Source organism: Cololabis saira, chromosome 7, assembly GCF_033807715.1.
Source record: "Cololabis saira isolate AMF1-May2022 chromosome 7, fColSai1.1, whole genome shotgun sequence".
NCBI lineage: Eukaryota > Metazoa > Chordata > Actinopteri > Beloniformes > Belonidae > Cololabis > Cololabis saira.
This window is the reverse complement of record NC_084593.1, coordinates 23,758,497-23,782,163: the sequence shown is the minus strand read 5'-3', so window position 1 is coordinate 23,782,163 and position 23,667 is coordinate 23,758,497. Positions and strand designations below refer to the sequence as shown.

The 23,667-nt window shown below is 40.2% G+C and overlaps 1 protein-coding gene across 3 annotated transcripts in view; it reads left to right on the top strand.

Annotated features, from left to right (window-relative positions):
* The first annotated feature begins 1,773 nt into the window (after window positions 1-1,773).
* Window positions 1,774-23,667, top strand: part of kdm3b (lysine (K)-specific demethylase 3B) — a 42,362-nt gene continuing 20,468 nt past the window's right edge. For 2 of the 3 annotated variants that reach the window (XM_061725126.1, XM_061725125.1), the window contains exons 1-3: window positions 1,775-2,227; window positions 20,040-20,204; window positions 22,161-22,274. In XM_061725126.1, the coding sequence (XP_061581110.1) occupies window positions 2,015-2,227; window positions 20,040-20,204; window positions 22,161-22,274 (492 nt within the window). In that variant the 5' untranslated portion in view covers window positions 1,775-2,014. Of the gene's footprint in view, window positions 2,228-20,039; window positions 20,205-22,160; window positions 22,275-23,667 lie in introns of all 3 variants that reach the window. The other variant, XM_061725127.1, reaches the window with a different exon arrangement.

The following is a 23,667-nucleotide window of genomic DNA, read 5'->3' as shown; positions in this document are numbered from 1 at the left end:
AAATGTCGAGATTAATGTTGAAATACAATTTTGAGAAAAAAGTCAAAATTTTGTGTATAAAGTTGAAATCTCGACTTTATTCATGAAATTTCGACTTTATTCTTGAAATTGTATTTCAACATTATTCTCGACATTTCGACTTTTTCTCGACATTTCGACTTTTTTCTCTAAATTGTACTTCAACATTAATCTCGACATTTCGACTTTTTTATCAACATTTCAACTTTATTCACAAAATTTTTACTTTTTTCTCAACATTTCGACTTTTTTCTCGAAATTGTACTTCAACATTAATCGGTGTAATGACAATTTTCTAGTGTTCTGAAATGAGTGATGGCTTTGATATGTTGAAAAACATTAGTAAGAACATCAACAGATTCTATCGAATGTCCTAACCTTACAAACAGTGTTTTTCCATGGAAACAATAGTGGAGATTTAATGCACAAATGTTTTGGATGGTTGATATTCTGATATTAGTTACGATTTCACTGTTAGGGTTCTCAGCTAACACTCCCTAATGTCAGCAAATCACTAAGATCTGAACAAGAAACTAAAATGCTTCCATTACAGTCAAATAAAGTCAAACTAGAATTTTGACTTTTTTCTCAACATTTCGACTTTTTTCTCGAAATTGTACTTCAACATTAATCTCGACATTTCGACTTTTTTCTCAACATTTCGACTTTTTTCTCGAAATGCATAATGAAAAAAAAATCTTCCTCCTCTAAAATATTATTTTTATTTTTCTCCTGCCTGGCCCTAATCTACGGAAGAGTATTAGGGCCAGGCAGGAGAAAAATAAAAATAATATTTCAGAGGAGGAAGATTTCTTTTTCATTATGCACTTCAAGAAAAAAGTCTAAATGTCGAGAAAAAAGTTGAAATGTCGAGAAAAAAGTCGAAATTTTAAGAAAAAAGTGTAAATGTCGAGAAAAAAGTCGAAATGTCGAGAATATTGTTGAAGTATAATTTCCAGAAAAAAGTCGAAATTTTAAGAAAAAAGTGTACATGTCGAGAAAAAAGTGTAAATGTCGAGAATATTGTTGAAGTATAATTTCGAGAAAAAAGTCAAAATGTCGAAAAAAAAGTGGAAATGTTGAGAAAAAAGGCGAAATTTCGACTTTTTTCTCGACATTTCGTATTTTTTCTCGAAGTGCACAATAAAAAAAAAATCGTCCACTCTCAAATTTTTTTTTCTCTTGCCTGGCCCTAATACTCTTCCGTACTAATCATATGCTGCGTTCCATTTAGCATTTACCTCGGAAGTCGGAACTCGGAACTGGGAATGACGTCACAGCTGAGTTATCAGCGTTCCAGTTACAAAGTAGGTAAACCAGTTTGTAGTTCGCATATACCACATGAAAAATGTAAATTACACTATAGCAGCATATATATGCCGAACAATACTTGTATACAACTGATTTAGTGTGACCAAAACTAGAATGAAGTGCTACGAATTTTTACAGAGCTCTCTTCTACTGTTTACAACCGGGGCAGCCATCTTGGAATGTGAACTCGGGGGTGGTGAAGACTCTCCCACTTTCCCAGTGGGAAATCCCACTTCGAGGGGCGTTCCAGTTGAAAAATCCAACTGGGAACTGGGAAATCCCCACTTCCGAGGACAAATGGAACGCGGTAATACTCCTCCGTATGATTGTGTTTTGGTCCAGCTTCGGTAATAATCACTGCGGGGGTGACAGTTCCCGGTCTTCGCCAGCAGAGGTCGCTGTTTCCTCGCGGCGCGTCCGTCTCCGCAGTGCTGCCAGTCTGCGAGGCGGAGTGCGTTTGATTGTTGCAGGGCTCAATGGCGGACAGAGCAGGGCAGTCGTGTTAACACTAGAGGACAAAAACCCTTCATTTCTGCCGTGTGATCCAGTCATCCTCGGGGGAAACGACTTCTCCCTTTGCATCGACTTCTTCCCCCCCCCCGGTATTGTGGCGTTGACCGTCCCGAGCGGAGTTTCGAGGCGGTTCACGGTGGCTCCCTGACGTGCAGCTTGCGAAGGAACCACCATGGGCGACTCTCTGGAGCTGATCGGGAAGCGCCTGCTGCTGCTGCTCGACGAGGGCAGCTCCGCCAACGGCTCCGGCTCGGAGCCCGCCGCCCGGGACCGGGACTGGCTCCGGGGCACCGTGAGGGCGGTGAGCGTGATCGGCCTGGCCGCCCCGGAGGTGAGCGGAGCCGCGGAGGCGACACAAACCCCCGCCACCGCTGCGGGGCTGACGGTCAGTATTTACATGCCAGCCATGGCCGTGCTGCGTCGACACAGACACGCCACCCTGCAAACACACAGCCTTTCTGGTTGATTTGGTTCGTTTATAACACGATGGGACTAACACCTTGCTGTTGGCGAGGCTATATTAGTCTGTAAAGGCTGAATTATGGCTCCGCGTTAAATCGACGCAGAGGGCTACGGCGTAGGGTTACGGCGTAGGGTGCGCGACGACGCGCTCCGTACACGCCGTGGGTACTGCGTCGTTTTAACGCGGGACTATAAATCAGTTTTAAGACATGTCGGCTGATGGCCGGCGCCAGTCGCTGGGAGGCGGGCGAGGCTAAACTCGAGGCCGGGGATTCTCCGGCCTTGGCTTTGTTCGCTGCTCAGCGTTTTGATGTGCATCAGCTTTCCGGTTTGTTATTAGTAATAATAACACATCACATATAAACACAGGCCCAGGGCGGGGGAGCAAAGTGCACATGGCGTTTTAATAAATAGTCGACATAGTGGTGAATAATGGTAATAGGTGGCCACTTAACTCCCTTAACTCTTAAGTCTGATTAAAGGCCCGTAAGTTCATGGAGGGGGGGGACGGGAATTGCTTCATTTCTTTTGTTTGGGCCCAGAAATGTTTAAAACGCTGTGGATTAGGTAAATAAAGTCTTGAAGGAACGAGGTTAACATTGTAAGGCCGTGTTGTTGAGTCATATGTAATGTAAGTGTATTTTGTGAGGGGATTGGCTGCTGGAGACTGACCTACATGACGGTCACAAACCAATAGTTACCAAACTTCAATACTGGGTTTCTGCTGCACTTTTAAAATAAGTGTTGATGTGCGGTTATGAAAGCCGGGATTAGCCTTGCCTGAATAGAAAACAACTTTGTTATGTGAATGTAGGGGGGGCTTTACACGAATAAGCACCAAACTAATGTTGTTGTTTTTTAAACTTTTCTTTTTCTGGGTTAAATGATTACTTAAGAGTAACAGTTGAGCTTTAAACATATTTTATTTCCAGAATTAAAGACTTGCGTAGGTCTGCAAACAGAAAAACAGATCTTGGTAAATGTTATATCAGGACTGAAATAATGTTCTCAGAATGTTTGTCAGGTATTTATTTCTGTGATGAAATGATACAGGATTAAATTGATTTAAGTAATTAAAAGTACATCTAGCGAGAATTCGTTTTTTTTGGGGTTCAGATTTATACAAATTGGAGTTTAAAGAAACATAAAAAAGTTACTATATATTTATTTATTAAATAGAGCTTCAAGTTATATGGTTTGATCCAGAATAAAAGCAGGTGAGTGCTGTGGCTGCTATTTTCAAGTGGGTTTTTGACTGGGTATTTAAGCAATTTCTTTTGTGAACATCACCATATACTGATTTTAACCTTAGATGACATTCGTATGACAATTTTTGGTTATAGGCATCCTTTCTACTGCCAAAATATTTCTGTTTCGACTGCCTTTGAGTATGTTCTTGCTACTAAGTCTATGGGTCGATGGCGACTTGGCAGGCTGTCGGCAGTCAGGAATCAGCATTTTCACTTGTCAAAGACACTAGGTCAGGGATTGCCGAGCCACTGCTGATGGATGTTAAACAAACCAAATATCTAGAGCCGTTGAGGAATCCCTATTTGATCAACAGTCAGTGCATCGGGAGAGGTTATGAAGAGGAAACCCCAGAAAGCACAGGGGGGACCAACAACACTATACCACAATACAAGCATGCCAATATTATTTTCATTTTAAGGACTTTTTACTCAACTTAAACTATGTTACAGACATTATCTTCTACTAGTGTATAGTACTGCATTCTTTTAGATTATTTTTTTTGTCTTTTCTCGCATATATTCAGAACAAATCTTAACTCAAGAACTCTTGTACACCTTTTACAGATGGTTACATCTCATTTCGCACGTTTGTTATTTTTCATGTAGTGTGCAGCCCATGCATCAGTAATCCTTGAAATTATGCAAAAACATAGACTACCTCAACATTCTTAAACACAAATCAGTAAATTGTGTAATCTGAACAGGCCCACAATCAGACGACTGGAAATTGTATAGTCTGAAAGTGGCCAAAGAAACAAAACCAGACAAGTAAGCTTGTACACATTTTTACATTTTTTTTGTGGGATGGGATTTGTTAGCAAAGTGTATGTTTTAGCTTTCCACTGTCCTGCTGACACTGAAGTTTGATCAATCGGGTCAAATGGCAATTAGAGATGCACTGATCGATTAGCAACCAATCGTGATCGACCTATAGTGCCCCTATCGGGTTTGATCGGAGTTCTCAAAATAGTTCAAAGCAGGCAGATCCGATGATGTTTACAAAAACAAACCGCCACCAGCGGGTGCGTTCCCACATCTCAGACCCAGGTCTCCTAAGGGGGCGTGGCAGTCTCTACAAACATCAACACTGAAAGCTGCGTCGCGGGTATGGGAGGTCTACGATGTCCGAAAAAAACAAATTTGCAGTTTGCAAAGGATTTACCCCGAGGAGGAATGTTGTAAAAGAATTTCAACACAACGAAGCTGATAAGACATTTGAACGTTTCTCACATCAAGGACTATACTGAGTTTTCAAAGTTGGCTGACGCTTAGGCAGAGAAAGAAAAGGAGTGTGCAGCACCAGCACTAACTCAGCTGAACGTAACAGAGACCTATAAACGACAGCAACAACAGCAAGGAAAATAAAAAAAACTACATCATAAGGTAATGCATTCATAAGCCTTGATCATCAGCTGCTTTTTGTTTTAGAAGACAACGGGTTTAAACGCGTCGTTAGCTGCTTGGATCCACGGTACGTGCTGCAGAGTCGTTAATATTCCACTGATGAATGCCCGCCGGAGTTGTACCAGACTATATACAGTCCAAAACCTTACGCAGGATGACAGTCGTGTCAGTCGGCTTCATGAGTGACATGTGGAGTTCTAGTGTGAAGAGTTGTGCTTCACTCACAAGAGTGTCCTGGATCACATGCGGAGGATGCTATCGCTAAAGCTTTTGTAAAGCTTTCATAATTTTATTTTAAGATTTAATTCCTTTTTCCACAGGAAAACTAAGGTTTATAGTTTACAATTTGTAAAAACTCAAAGAGAGTGACATGTCTACTGTTGTCTTTGTTGGTGCACTGCACATGTTGTTGTACACATAATTATTTCCACAAGAAAGCTTAAGCTAGTCTATGTCTAAGTCGTCTCTAAGAGTCTCTAGAGGGTGAAATATTGCACATTGCCTCAGCCTGCAATAAAACAGTGGTCAATTCATAATACCTTCTCATCTCTTAATTTTTGATACCTAATAATATAATGTCAGTGTTGTTTACATGAGACAATAATATTGACAAATTTATGGATTTCCGGCTGTTATCGGCTATTAGAAATATCGGGATCGGCAGATACTGCTTTTGGTGATCGCACCTCAAAATCCTGATCGGTGTAATGACAATTTTCTGATGTTCTGACATGAGTGATGGCTTTTATATGTTGACAAACATAAGCAAAAACATCAACAGATTCTATCGAATGTCCTAACCTTACAAACAGTGTTTTTCCATGGAAATAATAGTGGAGATTTATGGCACAAATGTTTTGGATGGTTGATATTCTGATATTAGTTACGATTTCACTGTTAGGGTTCTCAGCTAACACTCCCTAATGTCAGCAAATCACTAAGATCTGAACAAGAAACTAAAATGCATCCATTACAGTCAAGTAAAGTCAAACTACAGAGGGAAAAAGAAAGAAAGAAAGAAAGATGAAAATGAGTGAATCCAGGCCTGCAACATTTAAAAGCAGGCTGTCCAAACTTTCATACAGCTGCTGACTGTTATTACTGCAAATGTTATATCAGTTGGAGAAATCATCTCTTGGCTCAATGGGACCAAACCACAATAGTGCAGAAATACTCAGAAACACACACAAATCACTGCTGTAATATAGCAACACACTGAAGTTATGGGATGGAGTATCTTTTGTGGATCACTGTGAACACAGACACACTGAAGCTTCAAAAATCAATTTGTACTTTGAGCAGAGTAACACAGTTTTACTCAGTCTTCATCACTAGCTGTTTGAGTGTTATTTGAGTACAGAGTGATTCTCTATGGTTTGTACTGTAATAGTCTCCTTCACACCTGAGTGTGCACTGGTAGCTGATAAGAGTTGAAGACACGTTGGTTTAGATTCATTGTTAAATATTGACCAGGCTTGCCTTCCAGGGAAGGCTTCCTGAACTAGTCTTGAATACATTCATACTCCCCTCCTTCACCTAATCCATACAGTCTTCAATTTAGTCATTCCTTTTATAGCTAAGAAGGGTCATTTGTTGACCAGTTGCATAAAAATGAAATTCCATACCTCAGGTTTCAACAAATCTGACTTAATCAGTAGGTGAAATCAGATTTGGTCTTGGACAAATTGGTAACAGTTTATTAAACAGTTATTTCCAAAAGACCAGGGGCTTGGTGTACAAAGAGTGCATGGATTTATTGTGAATCCTTGCGCAAAAATCTTGCCAAGGGAAAAAAAATTCAGATGTTCCAAACTGCGTACACCCAAATCCACGCACTTTCCATCTGAACATCACAAACCAATGTGAAAGTGAACGTGGATGCGGGAGCACGAAACTCCTCCCTGTCTACTCCCTCAAGTAGATCAATTTGAATATGATCATGAAGATAAATATCAGTGAATATCATCCAAAAAAGGAACTTGCAAAAGCAAGTGGGGGAAAAAAGTCCTCCGATTTAGGCTGTAAAAGAAAACAAAATAACGTGATGTATGTGTTGACCACATTGCATTATGGGTACCGTTGTTCCTTGCTTTGGGTTCTGTGAAGAGTTGTGAGTTTCTTATGTTCGTACGGTTTTGTGAATGTTTATGTTCAGCGTTAGTGCATCATTACGCCCTTTTAAAAAAAATATATATATTTTTTCTAGTTTGTATTTTATATCGACACCATAACTTAAGCTGGTGGGACGAAAAAGGGCTCACTTCGTTCCAGCTTTCACATGTATTAAATACTAGCAGATTTACAATACACAGAGAACATGTCTGTGATCACCTAAGCAAGTTAAACAATGCAAATAGCATGAACTTATATTTAATCCTTGAAGCATCACCATCTGATACTCGTTTTACCAACGTGATTATCCAGGTGCAAACGTGAGAAGTAAAGAAAAAGGTTGCTCCAACTCGGATGGACCGGCCTCCGTCACCGGAGACCTGCGGCCGACTCGATATCAGACTCTGAAAGTTGCCTAAACATTCAATGAACTCTTTATTCATATATTGCTGAGTCACATCAGTTCGTACCAACTAACCTTTCAGTGACACGTTAATATTATTTTAAAAGACAACTTTAGGGAATCAGTTCTTCGCTGCAGATGTTTCTGTTCAGACAATTATGGGATGTTTTAAAGATCTGGCTTGTATCTCTATTAGTTGCCCCATATGGTCGTCATGGCGACTAAGAGACCTCCGACCTGTCAGCAGCTCCAGCTGAAAGGGGTCATGTTGGTCAGAACCGGAGCGTCACTGGGACAAGTTAAGGGCAGCGATCCAGAAGGATCCTCTTGGTGACCTAAGTCTGCTGATGATCCAGTCTTTATACTGGACAGGCAGATCGGTGTGGTCCCTGAAGACTCGCTCCCTCCTGATCTTGCCGTTAGCAGTGTTCTCTAACACAGCCAAGACTGCCATTGTCATTTGCGGGTTACAACGTTTTGCGCCGCCTTTAGTTATATGTTCAGACTAGGGCTGGGCGATATGGACCAAAAGTCATATTTCGATATTTTCTAGCTAAATGGCGATACTCGATATATATCTCTATTTTTTCTGTGACATAATTGGGGTTTCCCCCAAAGCATTATAGCATAGCATCTCTGTTAGCTTCATTTTTTTCTGAGGCAAACCCTTAAAAAAACAGTCAGTTTTAATACAAAGCCTCGTGCCAAATGTCACACAGGTACATTTGTTAACAGGTCTGCACAATATCAAAATGTATAAAACAAATGAAATAAAAATAAACTTCCTGCATATATAGAATAAAAATGCTTCTTGAATAAAATAAAACAAATATCCCTTTCCTGCATAACAATTACATTAAAATACACTGTGCAATTAATACAATGTAGACAGTAACAGGCAGACTTTTCCACTGAGGTTGACAGTTGTGCAAATAACAAAACATTTGTGCAAATCTCAAATAAAACATTCAAGTCAATTTGTCACAAAATAAGCTATATCAAAATCATAAAAAGAAAAAAAATGTAAAAATTTTTTTTTTTTTTTTTTTTTTTTCAAATCGATATAAACGATATTGTCTCGTACCATATCGTGTTTGAAAATATATCGATATATATTAAAATCTCGATATATCGCCTAGCCCTAGTTCAGACCATGTGGTCAATTGTGAGATTGTTGCAGTTCCACTTGTGTGTCACTTATTTGGTGATTTGGGGACATATGAACTTATTGTTTATGTCACGTTTCCTCATATTTTGGACTCCACTGCATCGCCAACATACAAAACTAAGGCTGCAATGATTCCTCGAGTAACTCGATTACAAAAAATGATCGAGGAATTTCCTCTGCCTCGAAGCCTCGTTTAAATAAAAAATACATTTAAACTTCATGTTTCACACGGGTTCTTTTTAATGTGACACAACGTGCTAACACCCATGTGTCCTTTTATAAAGAGGAAGAAGACGGCGTCACGCTTTTCGTAACGTGTGTGAACAGTTTAGCTGCTCAGGCGCCGGCCCGGGACTGACAACAGTGACAGCGCCAATGAGAAAACGCAGCAAAGCAAAAGTAATAAGAGAAAGAAGATGTCGAAGGTGCAGGATTATTTCAAATTAAAAATGAAGGACCCGCTCCACGTGGTATAAGACTGTTTGAACATGTTGGTTCTGAATGTGAATTTGCAGAATTTAAAAGCAGTGTTTAAGAATATTTATTATTTTTGATTGGTAGAACAAATAGTTTTTTGTTTTTGTTTCAGGAACTGTTAAGTTTAAAATCATTTTATTTATTTTCATTGGAACATTTAACAGTTTTCTAGTTTGCGTAATATGTAAATAAATGTCAATTATTCTCATAGAAGAAACAAATTGGTTGTTTTCTATCAAGTAATCTGTCTTGTTTTCTATTGTATATTAATAATTGGGCTTTAATAAAGCAAAAGTAAATTTTATCCGATTAATCAATGGAATATTTCATAGAATAATCCATCACCAAAATATTTGATAGCTGCAGCCCTAGACAAAACCATAGAAATGTATTTACGACAACATTGTGTGCGTGACGGGCCGTAATTTCTCATGTTTGTGTCACTTTTTGAATATCTTACTGCGAGTGTGGAAAGTGGCGTAAGCAAGTTTTTTTTGTTTGCTGCACTCGTTTGTGCATGAGGCTCCTGGTGACATACAAATCAGGAAAAAACAAACAAAAAAACTTTTCTGTCATCTATACTATAGTAATGAAGATATCTTCAGTTAATGTGATACAGGCATGGGTTTGAACGTCAAACTGGAGCTTTACAGTTGTCATGCTACAGTTTGTAATTGTTCAGTTTTTGAAAAATTAGTGAGGGGATATGTTTGATCCTGAAATAATCAATGTGTATTGCTTTCCATAAAGGAAAACAAAAACTATTTTGCGGAGGAAAACGTCCACATGGTAACGGCTTCATCATGCAGCAAACTTTACAATTTTGTTTAAATTTAGCCAACACTTTTGCATCACACGGACAACTGTTGCTTTTGTTAATTTTAGCCGAACAGCTCTGTGACATGTCACTGTGGTTAGCCGGAATATTAAAATAGGTCTCTTTACAGCTTTTGTTGGTATGTGTTGAAGAGGACATTTAACTTTTAGTAAAGAGTGTGGTTGTCAACTCAGAAGTCTCGCATTGGTGCGACAGATGAGAGGCTGCAGCTGGATCTGACACCAAAACACGACAAACGACATTGTTTAACTACAGTAACAAACACTAAAGCCAAACCTACGCCTGTCTTTATTCATTTATAGGAGCCACCAATGCTACAAGGTTTTAGTGCTGCCAATACGTTTAAGGTACAGCGTGTCTAAGGCTCGCTAGCCATACAAATTAAGCGGCGTATACTTATTTGTATTTTCTCTCTAAAAGTAACATTTCCTAACTTGCACTTTGAATAAACTTGTTGTTGAATTGTTTACATACATAAACTTGCCTTGCCTAACTAATGACACACCACTTTGTACACCACAATCTCTTCCCAAAGAATTTACAACATTTCTATACCTTTTAAAGAAGTTACTGTCAGCATGACTTGGGTCTGCTGGAAGCGCCTGTCTCCTAATCGTTTACCTTTTCACAGCTGTTTGCCAATGCAGATTATTACAACATTTGTATGATTAACCACTTGTAATTGTACCACTATTTGATCAAACCATGTCTAAATAAATTCATTTATACTGTTGTCCTCCTCAATTGTAATCATGTTTTTTCGTGAAGTGTGAACAAGTTCTGATTTTAACATATAACTATAACTGTTTTCATTGGTGCATACGTAACTCAAACTCTGTTTACTTTAGTTGTCACAGAGGAAGTTGTGATCCCCCAAAAAATCGAGCGTTGTTCTTTAATGATTGACATCACTGCTCAGGAATACTACTTAAGTGCGTAGAGAGAGTAAACCTGGAACAATTTGTGACCATATTTTACAATAATCAAAATTTTGTAACAAAATACACGAGTGCACTGGTGGAGGCTTGAGCTTAATAATTTAGAAGGAAGGTGATCTGTTTTAATTTCTTCAAAATACTGAACTGAGGCCACGTTTACACGTAGCCGGGTATTTACAAAAACGGATATTTTCCCCTCTGCGTTTTCAAAAATATCCTTGTTTACACGGACTCGCATGAAAACGTTGGTAACGTCATGCCAGCCAATCAGAATCCTGGAAAAAACATCAACAAATGACACGTGTAACTTCCAGTTACGGCTGATTTATGGCATCATACGCGCTCTGTCCTGAAACACTGAACGCGTTATCGGCCCCACGTTCTACCACGTTCTTTTGATTGACAGCGGAGACTCGCCTTTTAAAAGGCTGATTTATGGTTCCGCGTTACACCAACGCAGACCTTATGGCGTAGGGTACGCGGCGCACTCACCGAACGGTGCGCGTCGCCGTGTACCCTACGCCGTCGATTTTACGCGGAACCATAAATCTGCCTTTATTCACCCGCCCGAGACTCGCCTTTTATTCGCTCCACCAACCGCCCGTGCTCCTGAAAGAAACTCTTAAAAGAACTCCTAGACAAGGCGGCAGGAAGAAAATAGAAGCAGGTCTAACGTCCGACCAAAGTGGGAAAAAAACGAACAAAATAACGGCATGTGGTGACGCAATCAAACCGGCGTGTTCGTTGTGTTAAAGCAGCAAACATGTCAGATCATTACTGGGATGTGGGGGGAAAGCAGAAAACACGAGAAATGATCAAATAGGTACCAGATCTTGTTGGATCCGGCACAAATTAAGCCCTAATAAGATTAAGATAAGATTCTTATTATATCTTATTATTTTATCAGAACCTTCCAGCCTGGCGATCTCCCTCCAGCAGCTGCCACTTTATTGAGGTTCTTGTATTGAAATGACTGTTTCCTACAGCGCTTTACACTTTTTTTTCAACTTTCAACCGGCTTTCAAAGCGAGCGACAGGAAGAAAATAGAAGCAGGGCGTGCGACAAAAGTCCAGCTCAAAACGACGCCGCATCGCTGCAACCAGTGTAATAATAATAATAATGCATGCAGCAGTAGACATGGTGTGAGAGAATTTAAAACAGGTAAAATAAAAGAAAATATTGACGGTGGCCAAACAAATTGTAAACACAGGTCGCACTCATGACGCTGCTGGTGACGTTTCTGTCGCATAATGTGACGTAAATCTCCGTTTTCCTCCGTTTTATCTGTTTAGAGGCAAACGTGAAGACGGAGTTTTTGAAAATCTCCACTTTGGCCGGAGTTTTCAGAAATGATCGTTTTTGGGGGCTTTGACCTCCGTTTTCGTGTAAACGAACGGCCAAAACGCATGAAAACGCCTCCGTTTTTGCCCCGTGTAAACGGGGCCTGACTCTCAACCCGTACCTCAACTTCTATGACTAACAGTAAGTCAGTGTACTGTATAGTGTGGGACTGGATGGTGCTGTAAAGTAAATGTAAATCAGAGCACTCATTTAGGAATGTAGCAAATTTGGAAAACGAGATGAGGAAAAAAACTGGAATAACAAAGAAAAATCAAGGAGCTGCTGTATCCTATGCCAAGTAAGGAATTTTTCACTTTTCAGATTAGTGACAGATCTAGCCAATTTCTATAAAATTGTGCAAAGTAGCAAATTTACAAGTTACTGATAATTTGAAATGACTTCCAAAGACAGACATCATGACATCAGTAGTCATTGCTTAAGTGGTCGTGGGGAGACCCGCCGGTCAGGGACTGACTGACCGACCCATGGGAGGATAGCAATAGACGAGAGCTGGATATATTTTGATACGCGTAGTTACATATCAGTCAGGACTTACCCACTGAGTCCTGTTCCAAACTGCTCACAGTCCTGCAGCCACAGCAGTTTGGAAGTAGAATTAGGACCGAAGAGATGGCGATGGGAGCAGGCAGCCAGCTACAGCGTAAAGAAGCTATGTGTTCTTAAATATCCTGTTGAGCAGAGATTAGTCTGAACATTGGAGTTAATTTAATGGTGTTGAATGGCCTGTGTGGATAGTTTTCTCCCTCCTGATATGTTGGAGACTGCACACAGGCTTTGTGTCTGAAGGAGTATTCGAAATATTAATGACCCACATTTTTTACTGCCATCATATGAAACACCAGAAGATATTCAGAATGTAGTATCCGTCTGTTATATGGTACAAGGCTTTGCTATCACTTATTGCACTGTTTTACTGGACTGTTGTCTTTTTTTCCCCCAAGTTACTTCCTTGAGCCCTGTATATCCATAAGGTTATTGGAAACATGAGACACTTTTAACACACTTGTGCTTTACTTGGTCAAGCTGCTGGCTTTTGCATACTAGTAATTGGACAGTTTTTTTGCGCACACTTCTCTTCGGGTGCTATCCCAACATTTCAAATGGGTTGTGGTATGGACTTTGGCTCTGTCATTGTCACACCTTGATTCTTTTTCAGCGTTTTTCAGAGCTGAAAAAAGGGGTCAAACAACCTGGATGAGATCATACATCATCTGAATTTAGGGCCAGTTGATTATAGTGAAAAATATATCGGTATATTTTTGAATGCGACATGGAATTAGACCATATCGCATACATCAATATAGTTTGTTTGTTTATTGGTTTAAATTAATATACAGTGACAATGCACGTTAAACATTTCTGTAAATATGTCAATTTAGCCAAGTTGGGTAATTTTCAACCGTAGTCCCTGGGGCAGGTAACATGAGCACAACAGTTAAAAAGCATTAAAAACAGTACTATACCTATTTATAAAATACATTGCATACCATACATTATAACACATACAATAAAATAAAAATACATTACCTTCTCAGAGCAGAGTTTAAGTTTGCGTTGTGATCCTAGGCAAGCTGCTGAACTGGAGCTCTCTGCACCGCTCCTCGTGCCCCCGCCCCTCCCGTTCATGCACTGGGGAGGAGGGGAAGGGCAGGAAAATACGCTATTCAATAAACATAGTGGAAGCAGCAACCTCTGCGGCGCGCGTGCAGGGATTGGTCGGTAAAAGAAAAAGCAGAGGCTGAGTAATTTGGTGATGATTCGGGTTCAAGTGTTAAATGTCAAATCAAGTTATTTGTCGGGAGTGTCATAAAGAAGTTACAGCCAGGAATGGAAGTACTGCAAATCTTTTTTCAGCACCTGAAACGGTGGCACAAACTGCAGTGTGAAGAGCGCATGAAACTGCGTGCTGCAGAAGCCGCAAGCCATCCACAACCCGAAAAAACTCCAGATCCGAAACAAAGCTCACTGCATGCTTCATTTTCCCACAGTGTGCCCTTATGAAAGTGACAAGGGGAGTACTGTAACTAAAGCGGTGTCCTATCACATTTCTAAAGATATGGTCCCAGTTGCAACTGTGAAACAAGTCTTATTCAAAAAGTTACTGAAAACTACTTTGCTCCAACTACTTTGCACGAGAAGCACTGCCACAAATGTATACTGAAGTCAGGCAGAGCCTTACTGACCGGTTCGCTAACGTAACCCATTTTGCGTTGACCACTGATGTGGTCAAGAGGGACATTTGAGCCTTACATGAGTGAGACGGTTCATTTCATTGATGACTGGGACATGAAAACAGTGCATATCCAAACAAGTTATTTCGTCCAAGATCACACCAGTGAACATATAGCTGAGGCCCTGCAGGATGCAATTGCAAGCTGGAAACTCCAAGAAAACCCTCTGGGTGCTATAACAACCGACAACAAGCGCAACATTGTCAAAGCGGTTGAGCTACATGAGTGGCTGAGGAGGCCGTGCTTTGATGAGTGCAGTGTTGTAAGGGGTATTAAGATATTTTACTTGAAACATAAACATATTCAAATTTTTGTTTTAACAGGTTCTTTTTTTTTTAAGTTTTCGTTTGCTTGTCTGTCTGCAACTTTGTGTTTTATGCTGCTGTCATGGCCAAGTGTCCGTTGAAAATGTGCATGTTAAATTAATAAAACACAATACTTATGAGTGCTAAAAGTAAAATCCATTACAATACAAAATATTTCAGAGCCATATTATTATGTTGTTTGATAAGAATTAGTGATGTATTGATGTGTTTACCACTTTAATGTTACAGCTGGTAAAGGTGAAGTGCTTTAAAATGCTGGTTAGCCTGTTGATATCACCAAGGTAACACATATTTACCTGTTATGATAGACTAGCTTTGTTTTTTCCTTCGGCCTTAAAGAGCAAACTGGAAAGTAACTAGAAACCAGTGTTTACATATAGGCCTAAAAGTTTTTAGTACAGTAGAAATATGAAGTAGCATTTTAAAAAAAGAAGAAAAAATAGTATATAGTAATTTATAAATCATGTAAAAACAATCATACATAAAAAACACAGGATTAAAATTATGAAAATAAATTAATAGAATATTTGATATTTATGATTGACTGGTGTTTAAGAGAAATAAGCCATGAAACCAGAAAAATACTATTAATGAATATTTTTCTAAAGTTTTATTTTCGAAAGCACTTAGTTGCATGAGTGTGTTAAAGTAAAATCAGCCGAAGAACATGGCCTGAATGACAAGCGTATCAGCTGGGCCATTTCTCTTTGCAAGAGACTTGTAAGCTGTTTTTCGTACGGCTGGAAGAAAATGAGACATCTAGCTCAAGTCCAGATTCACTCATTTTACGGAAAAAACGATTTATATAGTTTTTCGATATTCAGCCTAAATATATTGGGATATGACTTTTAATCCACATCGCCCAGCCCAACCTAAATTCCCCCAAGTGCTGCTTTGATACTCTGCCAACAGGGATTTATAAGAGTGTCGCACATTGTATGGCCTCAGATCTAGACATTGTAAATACATCTCTGCTTTCAGGCATCTTTCCTCAGTGTCTAAAAACAGCTGTCATTAAGCCAGTTTTCAAAAGAGAGTAGTCTAGACAGGTCACACAGCTTATAGGTCTTTCTTAAACCTCCCCTTTCTTAGTATTATCAAAGAAAAAGCGGTTTTTCGACAGCTTTATAACTGCCTAACACTAAATGACTCTTTTGATGTCTTCCAGTCAGGTTTCTGGCCACATCACAGCACTGAGACAGGTCTAGTAAAGGTCCATAATGACATCTGCTCCAAAACGGATAGTGGCAACATTTTTAGACTTGGTCTTACTGGATCTCAGTACTGCATTTGACACGGGCGACCATAACATTTAGCTTGAAGAACTGGGTGGGACTTTCTAGCGCAGCACTTGCCTGGTTGCAGTCCTATCTAAAAGTCACGGAATATGTTGTATCTTTAGGTAACTAGAAATTGGAGCTAACAAAAATAACATATGGAGTTCCTCAAGCTTCAATTCTGGGGTCTCTGTTGTTTAACATCCACACTGCGGAGTATTTGATACACTGCCAAACCTTTCAACTGTGAGTGACGGAATCTAATACAAAAATCCAGATTATCCCACTGTACGATTTTTAAATAATACATTTTGATTAATCAAACAAACTCCAACCTCTCCACAATGGCCAAGACCAGATAGCAGTGTAAGGACTTGAGGGATGAAATTGTTGCCTTGTACAAAGCTGGGATGGGCTACAGGACAATAGGCAAGCAGCTTGGTGAGAAGGCAACAATTGTTGGTGCAATTAGTAGAAAATGGGTTGAGCTGGGTATCATCACTGACCTCCCGATACGATACGATTCCGATACACTAGGTCCCAAGACAATACGATTTTCGATACGATTCGATATCGATATTCTGGTTACAATAAGGGAATAACATGATCCTTCCACGCGCCACGTCCAGCCAGAGAAACCCCACCCTGCCTGGTGAAAAGAAGCAGCCTGCTCACTCCTCAAGTAAGGAGGAGACTTGAGCTCAGTGCAGGGCCTCCCGGGGTTGGTAGATGGAGCAATGCCCAGGACTGACTTAGGTAGGAGCACTGGGTGATAAAATGTATTTATTTATTTTTTTTAATTGATACTTGGATTTATGTATCGATAATCGTTCCTACACATGCATATCGATAAAATATAGATATTTTTAACCCACCCCTAAAAATGGAAGTTCAAGATAATGGTCAATCTCCCTCGGTCTGGAGCTCCATGCAAGATCTCACCTCATGGGGCATTAATGATGATGATGAAGGTGAGGGAAGAGTACAGAACTACAGGGAAGGACCTGAAGAGAGCTGGGACCACAGTCTCAAAGAAAACCATTAGTAGCACACTATGCTGTCATGGATTAAAATCCTGCAGCGCATGCAGATCCCTTGCTCAAGCCAGCGCATGTCCAGGCCTGTTTTGAAGTTTTCCAATGACTATTTGGATGATCCAAAGGGAGAGGGTCATGTGGTTTCATGAGACAAAATTGGAGCTTGTTGGTCTAAACTCCACTCGCCGTGTTTGGAGGAAGAAGAAGGATGAGTACAACCCCTAAAACACCATCTCAACCGTGAAGCATGGAGATGGGGGTGCTTTTTGGGCTGCAAAGGGGAGAGGACGCCTGCACTATATTAAAGGGAGGGTGGATGGGGCCATGTATCTTGAGATTTTGGGCAACAACTTCCTTCCTTCCCTCAGTAAGAACATTGAAGATGTGTTGTGGCTGGGTCTTCCAGCATGACAACGACCCAAAACACAACCAGGGCAACTAAGGAGCGGCTCCGTAAGAATCATTTCAATGTCCTGGAGTGGCCGAGCAAGTCTCCAGAGCTGAACCTAATATAAAATCTTGGGAGTTAGCTGAAAGTCTGTATTGTACTGTACAGCGACAGCCCTGAAACCTGAAGGATCTGTCTGGGAGAGTTGGCCAAGATCTGCGTGTGTGTACAAACCTGGCAAAGAACTACAGGAAATGTCTGATCTCTGTTATTGCTAACAAAGGTTTCTGTACCAAATATTGAGTTCTGTTTTTCTGACGTATCAAATATGTATGTCAAGCAAAAAGATGGAAATAATTATTTAAAGACCATACAATGACATTTTCTGGATTTTTGTTTTAGATTCTGGCAAGCTACACTCAGAAATCGCTCTTAATTTACAAAGTTTATAAATGGCTGGGTGGAAACTGTTTGTCTGCGACTGCTAGCATTTCTTCCTGAATCCCTGTGTGTTTATGTGCTCCTTCACAGCCCCACAGTGCTTTATGTAGTTTTTCTACAAAAAATGTTATAACTCAAATATGAGGAGTCTGCCCACAGTTCCGTTGAATCGAGGTCACAGGAAGCTTTACACCACGAAAGGTGATGCAAAAATGCAACAGACCCAAGCCTGAAATAGTCTTTTAGGTCTTTGAAAAAAAACCTGGGGACTCAAAGTTCTGGGTGTTTTTGGTTGTAAAAGTGCCTAAAGTTGTGTGATTTAAACTATGAACTGGCCTTCTAAACTTTTAGACAGTCTTGTGCCAGTTCAAAGTTCAGTTCACATAGTTTAAAAATGAACAGTTCACGTTCATAGTTCACCATTTTCATTTTGAACTAGTTCAAATTCAGTTCATTTCAATATTTTTAGGTGAGAAGTACGAATGAAAAGCCCCCCTATCCTAAAACTGTTCACCGTATACCAGTGGTCCTCAGGACCTCCTGTCCTGCATGTTTTAGATATTTCCCCTCAGAACCCTGATAAAGATGACATGATGAAAATGAAATGATTAACAGACTTGTGCAGACCTGGATGACAAGCTGATGACGGCCATTAATTAGAATCAGGTGTGATGATTCGAGGAAACATCTAAAACATGCAGGACAGGGGTCCTGAGAACCAGGGTTGAAGACCCCTGCTGTATACTATCATGTATTGTTCTAGTGGCTTTTCAACTTTACACACAAGCTGTAAATCTCCAACATTGTAGTCCATTATCAATGTGTCTACCTGTTACTGGGAAATTAAACCCCTGAAGGTGCAGCAGTGTGACTGGGGTCGTTTGGGGCTGTTGGGTCTTGGTCTTTCTGGGAACTTTTTTGATTGTTAAGGACTCGCAGATATTTTCTCCCACTGGACGGATGCTTCAACTCCACATGACGTTTCAAATTTGAAGTTGACGAGGCAGACGTTCAGACTTTTTTCCTCAGCGCAGGTGGACCTCATTTGCACAGAAAGGTTAGATTTCTACCGTCAGACTCTTTGGGAGACGATGTGTAAAATTCCCGCATATAATGATAAACGGATCATCATCTGACGGCTCGCTGATGCTGCGTCTGCAACGTCTCTCTTCACCTGTCAAGGCTGATTTATGGTTCCGCGTTACACCATCGCAGAGCCTACGCCGTAGCTCTGCGTTGGTGTAACGCGGAACCATAATTCAGGCTTCATTCGCAAAGACTGCAACGGGCTTGTCGAGTATTTTAAATGTGCGCGCCGCCCGCTGGGGAAATGAGAAGGATTATTCCGTAATAATTGGACCTAAACACTCAAGCTGAAACTCGCATAATCTGAACAGTTCAAATTCCACTTCGTGATTTGCAGAATGAACAAATTCACGTTCTAGTTCTTTATTTGCAAATACGTTCAGTTCAGTTCAACGTTCTCACAGAATTGAACGTGTTCATTTGAACGCGTTCATGCACAACACTGTTTTTAGATATGTTGCATGTCCAGTTACGGTAATCTTAATAATTGTCTTTTCTTTCCTTTCTTTTTCTTTGAATCCAGTGTAAAAGAGTGCAAATTAAAACTTAAGCCAAACAGAAGAGACTATGTCATGATAGAACCGTGACTATACTGTCTCTGATGTACTGTACAGCAGGCCCCTTCAAGTTCAGTCCTCAAGGCTGGCTTTCCTGCATGTTTTAGATGCTCCCAGCTCTAACATCCCTGGTTCAAATACATGTGTCCTTAACAGACTTGTGTAGACCATGTTGACAACATAATAATTATGTACTAATTTGAATCAGGTCCTATGGAGCATATAAAACATGCAGGGCAGCAGCCCTTGAGGACCAGACTTGAAGAGCGCTTATACTACAGTAAATCCTTTAACACATAACAAATGTTTTCATGCTATTCCACCCACGAAATTCTCATTTTATGTAAAAAAAAAAAGAAGCATTTATTAGTGCTGTAAATTTAGCAGGCTGTATTGCAATGCCCTTATTGTTCTGCTCTGTTCTGTTCACCAATTGTAGGTGTTCGTGGAGTTCGAAAATGCATCGCAGCGGTGTTCTTGGGTGCAGGTGTATGACGATGGGGTGAAGGCCGTGTTGGTTGAAGACTCCATAGTTTGGGCCAGTCGTAATGATGGTACCAGGACAACTGGAGCTCCAGCCTCAGCTGCAGCCTGGCCTGCTCTGGTAAGTTAACAGGTGGATGGAAGGATCAGGCAAAACCTCAACCATTGAATATCTTGGGCTACATCATGAAAAGGCTTATTAAGCTCAACATGTATGAGTCTTATCTGCTAAAACACTGTTATCACTGTATTTAAGTCAAACTAAAGTGGTAAAAACATATGCTTTAGTTTGTAAAAATATGAAACCAACTTCGACATGAAAATAATTTAAAAGTTAGCTCTAAGATGCTGGGACGGCCTGTCTGCTGAGGACACTGGCAGATCCCAGACCAACACAAGTAGAGCTTGTTTAACTGAGCCTAGCTGCTTAGATGTGAAATCACAAAGTCAAAATGCAGATATTAACCTGCTGATAATGAGTGCCCCAGTGTCTGTAGTTAGATGATGCAAATCTCATTGAAGCTACTTTTAATCAAGCACATGATGGTATAATATACACATTCAACATATCAAATAAACAGGGAAAACATCAGCTGAAGTCTATAAAAAAAAACAAAATTTCACCTGAACAAAACACAATGTCCGTGGACTCTACATGTATAATTCTAGCAAAGCATTACTATAAATGGTGTGGTCTCATGTATAATGGGCAATCATCAACTCTATTTCAATTATACTCTGCACAAAGTTGGTCCCCTCATCCTCCACTTGCTCTTCAAGGGCTTTCAGAGAAGATGTGTTGGGTAGAGTAGGAGAGGATTGGGTGCCAGCTGCTAGGCAACAAAAAAACCTTTCCAGCTTATATTTATTTATATTTACTGGTTTTGAATTTACAGAGAGATTCTATCTTAAACATCGGTGAAATGCTCACCGCCATGCATATACTGTGAAATGTTTTTGACAGTGATGTCAACACTTTGTGGTTGTGATTTGGTTGTGGTTGCTGGTTAGATTCCTGTCTAATGAACATAGCTTTCCTAAAATGCCATTAAGTACCTGTATTATCTCTGATCGCCTGATTTCAAAATGTAATAGAGAAAAATGTTATGCCATCGTTATCAAGTAAGTAGACAACCACAAACAAAACTGCATCTTAAAAATATAACTGTCTTAAAGAAAAAAACATCTTTTGTAGCTCTGGGTGCATTTCCAGTGCAGATATCCACTCTGAGCACAGACCTGGCAGAAACTTGACATCAGCCCACTGCATTGTTTCTGTTAACAAGAAACCAGGTTGGTGTTAGCAACCTGACTGAGATGCTCTGATAATTTATAACATATATGTTGACACATTTTTTCGGCCCAATCAAACAAATAGGGCTGGACCCAAACACTGCGATATCTGGACATTCTTTCATTAGGTGGACACTTGGTTTTCAATTTGGGTATCTGTCACTCAGTGGTAGCCGTAAAGCCTTCATGCTTCACTTAATTTAGCTGATAAAAGGATGACCTCAGCGCTGTGGCAGCACTTTAAACTCCAGGTGGCAAGTAAAAGTTTTCATCATTGCATTTATTCATAGAAAGCCCCCGCCCACCACACACAAACTACTTTCCATTTAACATGTTTCTATTAAACATTAGTTGCTCAATGTTGCACACAGCAGCTTATCACATTTGCATTCCCCCTTGCTAAAAACCACTCTTTGGTGCAGTGGTTGTACACCTCTCTATGAGGACCACATTTTTTAGTTGTTGCTCTGGTGTACCACACTTGTTCAGTAACACACACGTTGGTGAAATGTTCTCTCTCACACTCTTTAGGCGTGTCATACAACCCAACCTCCCATGCAAAGCAAAGTTTCGAATATTATTAGTAACCTTTTGCTGAAGCTCTAGAGTCCATAAAGTGTTGTTTGGGCCAGCACTACAAAGAAACCCTGTCCAGTTATGAAAATATCCATTTTGTTTGCACGTTTTTCTGTTTTCTTCTGACTTCTTTGTTGTTGTAGCAGTTTTATAAGAGTTTTTCTGAGAATATAAATAATTACTCCCCCCCCCACTTATCTCCTTGCAGGTTTTCCGCTCACTAGTGGACAGAGTGGGTTTAGGATCACTGGTTCCTGTGGAGTATTTTGGAAACAAGAATTTTGAGTTCTTGCCAGATAATAAAACTGTCCAGAGGTTTGAGGTTTGTAACCTTGTTTTCTACTGTTTTAAGAGATGTTTCAAGGTTGTTGTTCCATGTATCTTGCTGGTTAATCCCCCAAGGGTAATTTTCTTAGTTACGTGTGATTTTCTTCTTCTACGCAGCAACTATGCACATAACGTAAAACACCAAATAAAGGCCCGGGCGTTTATTTGCTTAAATCGCTCAAATCAACAGGGACCTGCGTTTTATTTGGGAGCAGCCTTTATTAAGTGTGTGTCGCGTCATCTAAAAACGGATGGATGAATGATGTGCTGACCGCAGACTGACTGCAACGAGTGGTGGAAAAATTGAATTGGGCACAGACTCCTTGTGTGGGATGCATACAGGAGCCGCATCAGCACAGACTCCTTCTCTGCCGTTTTGGTGGGATAGGATGGATTATTGCATTGAAATTATTTTTATTTAAAAAAAAAAATAAAAGTTTTATAAAAAGTTTGGCAAATTTACCTTTTCCATCAACATCATGGCTATTGGCATCCTGTCCAGGGAGCTTCTTTTGGGTACGAAGGCCAAGCTCAAACGGGGCTACCACATGACCACGGTGGTCATTCCTGGAGGTCTGATACAACTCTTTTCCCATTACTCGTATCATCTTCCGCAGCGCACGCTGGTGTCTGGCATGCTTGTGAAGTATCCAAGCTACAACTTTAGCCGCTATATTTTTTCTCCCTCTACCATGTAACCCCTTGCACTTGCTGTTTTCCGTAGCTAACTCAGTTTTTTTTTTCCGTTTTTTTCCCCCACTGTATCACTCTTTTGCTGTCCACGCCGAATTCTCTGGCCGCTGCTTCTCCACTGTTTTGCTCTGCATATCGAACTACATTTGACTTAAAGTAAACATTGTATTTCTTGTGAGAAGCGGTGATGCTGGCCATGGTGCTGAAATGTGTGCTTTTCTCTTTGATACAAAATCCACTCAACTTCATAACACGGCATCCCTCTAAAATTAAAGAAATTGTCACACTTTTCAATTCGTTTAAGGTTATTTGTTTGTGTTTAGGTATGCTATATTTGCATACGGCAGAATATTTCTTTGGCAACCAGAAAAATCATGTTTGACCCGGCCTTCATTTTGGATGGGCGTTTTAAATATAAAAAATATTTTGCTACACCCGGTGGATAATTGGGACCAGCTGCAAATTGGGACTCGGCCATTATTTGAAGTTTTACGGTAGCCGATATATGCGATCCCTGTTGTAGTTTGCAATTATATTTACCAGTCGTTATGTCGCTCTGTAATTATACCACCAGACACTAGGTGGTGGGTTTGGGTTCTTATCTGAGCTTCTTTTAGTGTACTTCCTTTATGTAGCTCGGACATAGCAATGGACAGCGTTAAGTATCTATTATGTAAGTTGGAGCTAATAAATGC